Source organism: Carassius carassius, chromosome 41 (assembly GCF_963082965.1).
Source record: "Carassius carassius chromosome 41, fCarCar2.1, whole genome shotgun sequence".
NCBI lineage: Eukaryota > Metazoa > Chordata > Actinopteri > Cypriniformes > Cyprinidae > Carassius > Carassius carassius.
In genome coordinates this window covers 7,716,377-7,719,476 of record NC_081795.1, presented here as the reverse complement: position 1 = coordinate 7,719,476, position 3,100 = coordinate 7,716,377, and the positions used below count along the sequence as shown (strand labels likewise).

Here is a 3,100-nt window from a genome sequence, read left to right as displayed (position 1 = left end):
TTGGTTGCATAAAAGGCTAAGACTAGTTTTCCAAATTAGTCATTTATTTATTTTATTCTGTAAGACTTGTCATAACATTTTTAAGTCGGTTACATAATAATGTAGATGGGTCTAACTTGGGTGGGTCTACATCTAAACAAGATGTAATAGATACAAAAAATACATTCAATAATAAGTAAAAGCATATCAATTCATGTTTCTTCTTATGCTGATACACAGCTCAACAGAAAACTTATTGTATATAACCCAGTATATTTTTGAGAATGTATTTTACTACAAATTTAATTAAATAATAAAGAAACAGATATAATAAATGTAGTTAGTTTGAAACACTCTCAATTTGTGTTGATCTCTTTTTTATGTATTTTCGAATTAACTCTTTGATTTCAGCTGTATTTAAAACATAAATGATAGGATTTAGCATCGGTGGAACAGCATATGCCAGTGATGTGCTGATGATTCTGGCATTGGGTGTGAGATAAATTACAAATGCAACCATGTATATGCAGATTATGGGTAGAAAAAAGGATCCCACTAACAACAGGTGAGAAACACAGGTCTTCAGAGCTTTTAAACGTTCTTCCCATGTTGTTATTTTACGTAAGGCAAAAAAAATACCCAGATATGACAGAACTATAATGAGAAATGGTGCTACAAAGTATAAAGCTGTGCAGAGTTTTGCCATGAAAACATTAATGCTAACATCATTGCATGCCAACCTAAACACTGGTCCATGATCACAATAATAACTTGGTATCATATTGGTTTTACAGAATGAAAGTCGTTTGATCAAAAACACCACAAAGGCAACCAGACAACCGTTAAATGCCCATAATACTAAAAACACTACAGACATGACAGTATTATTTACTATGGCATGATATCTTAATGGCAAACAAATTGCAATGAAGCGATCATATGCCAGAACAACAAGAGTGAGGCTCTGCATAGTACTAAAGAAGTGCACAAAAAACATGTTGGCCAAACAAGCATTGAAGGAGATGTACTGTGAATCAAAAACAAAAATCTTCATTATGTTTGGAATCAGTGCATTAGTTTCACCAAAGTCAGCCAGGGCCAAATGAAACATTCCAAAGTACTTTGGACTGTGCAGATTCTGTTCAACAACTATAATAAAGAGCACTACAGAGTTCCCAATTACAGCAATAATATAGAGGAAAAATAAGAAAATATAGTAATAAGTGCTGTATGGTACACCTGAAAGTCCAACGATGAAAAAATATTCAGGATGAACAATGGAGTTATTCTCAGAAAAATATTCACTTACAGAATTCATCGCAGCTTTGGGATTGGTGTTTTCTCCAAGCTGAAAATTGAAATTACCACAAAGACATAATAAATCCATTTGAATAAATTCAAAGAATACACAGCATTGTCTATTAATGAAAATGTATAACATTTAATAAACCTACAAAGCCAGAGTAAATAATGACTGACTTTTTTGTCTGTCAGCAAGTTTGAATTACTCTGTAAATATAAAGACCTATTATCCTGTCCTACTGCACATTTAGTCTATTCACTGATATCCATGTCATTCAATTCAAATATATATTTTCTCAAAAATCTCCTGAGATCATTCTGACAAAACAATGATGTAACACCTGTATGTTATAACCAATTATCTGGACACTCCAGTAGCTCGGAGGGCCAGCTGGAACTGAGTCTTCGTCTGGACATCAGCCACATTTCAGTTTGATTGGTCAAAAATTGTAATAGGTAAAAAATAAAAATAAAAACAATGTTCTTCTTATAGTACAATCTAAGTGAACTATTCTTGTTCAAATCCAAAAAATTATGAGATATGACCAAATAATACTCAGCCTTTAGGAGGCACTTAAAACAATAAATATTCATTACCGTACTGTTCTAATAATATCTGGGGATACTGTTACAATCCAGGGGAAATTAACTGAACAAATTAATGCAGTTATTCACACAAATGCAAAAACACAGTTCATGCACACACACACACACACACACACACATACACAAATGTTTGTTTTTGTGAAAAGTGGGGACATCCCATAGACGTAATGGTTTTTATACTGTACAAACTGTATATTCTATGGCCCTACACCAACCCTACACCTAACCCTCACAGGAAACTTTGTGGATTTTTACTTTCTCAAAAAAAAAAAAAACTCATTCTGTATGATTTATAAGCGTTTTGAAAAATGGGGACATGGGTTATGTCCTCATACGTCATCCTCTCCTTGTAATACCAATGTCATACCTATGTCATTATAAAGTGACAGAGTTGTGTCCTGATATGTCACAAAAACAAGAACGCACATGCACACGCACACGCACACACACACACACACACACACACACACACAAACATTTATTTTACTCTTATTAAGTAATAAGAATAAAATAAATGTTTCCAAACTTTTAACTAGTACTTTAAATTATTTAACTATATTTATTTGTGGGCCTTTGTGGTAAATAACTAAACAGTAGCCTGTATAAAGGATGGGAGACGGTCATTCTTAAAGGATTAGTTCACTTCCATAATACAAATTTCCTGATAATTTATTCATTCCCATGTCATCCAAGATGTTCATGCATTTCTGTCTTCAGCCTCAAATAAATTGTATAGAGGAAAACATTTCAGTCCAGACCATCTAATCATCTAATAATTTCTACACTGCTACAACACAGCACACAATAAGAGTTCTTAATTATTCCCTCTAGACTGTAATAATTGCATCCTGATATATGTAATATAATGAAACATACATTTCATTCATTCATCAACTAATTGACCCAAGAAAGGCATTTTTTGTAGTAAAATGTCATAATTATACAATGCATATTCATATGTATTGCAGTATGTTGGTGCTGACCTTTAATATCAAAAATGATTAAATCATTAATTAATTGATACATTCTGCACTATTGTACAAAAAAGTTTCTGTATTTGTTGTTAAACTTTCAGCAAGCATGCATCATCTTTGGAAGATTAAGAGTGTTTACGCTTCAGAATAACTCTGTTTTGTCAAACTTAAACTGTTGATGAGCAGCACTCATAATAGATGACTAATTACTTTATCTGTTGTTACACAAAAGACCATGT

At 32.5% G+C, this 3,100-nt stretch overlaps 1 protein-coding gene across 1 annotated transcript; it reads right to left on the bottom strand.

The window, feature by feature from the left end:
• Positions 1-319: 319 nt before the first annotated feature.
• On the bottom strand, positions 320-1,300 carry LOC132123215 (olfactory receptor 52E8-like). The gene has a single exon (XM_059533788.1). It carries the CDS (start codon positions 1,295-1,297, stop codon positions 320-322), a length of 978 nt encoding a protein of 325 aa, XP_059389771.1. The 5' UTR covers positions 1,298-1,300.
• Positions 1,301-3,100: the final 1,800 nt, after the last annotated feature.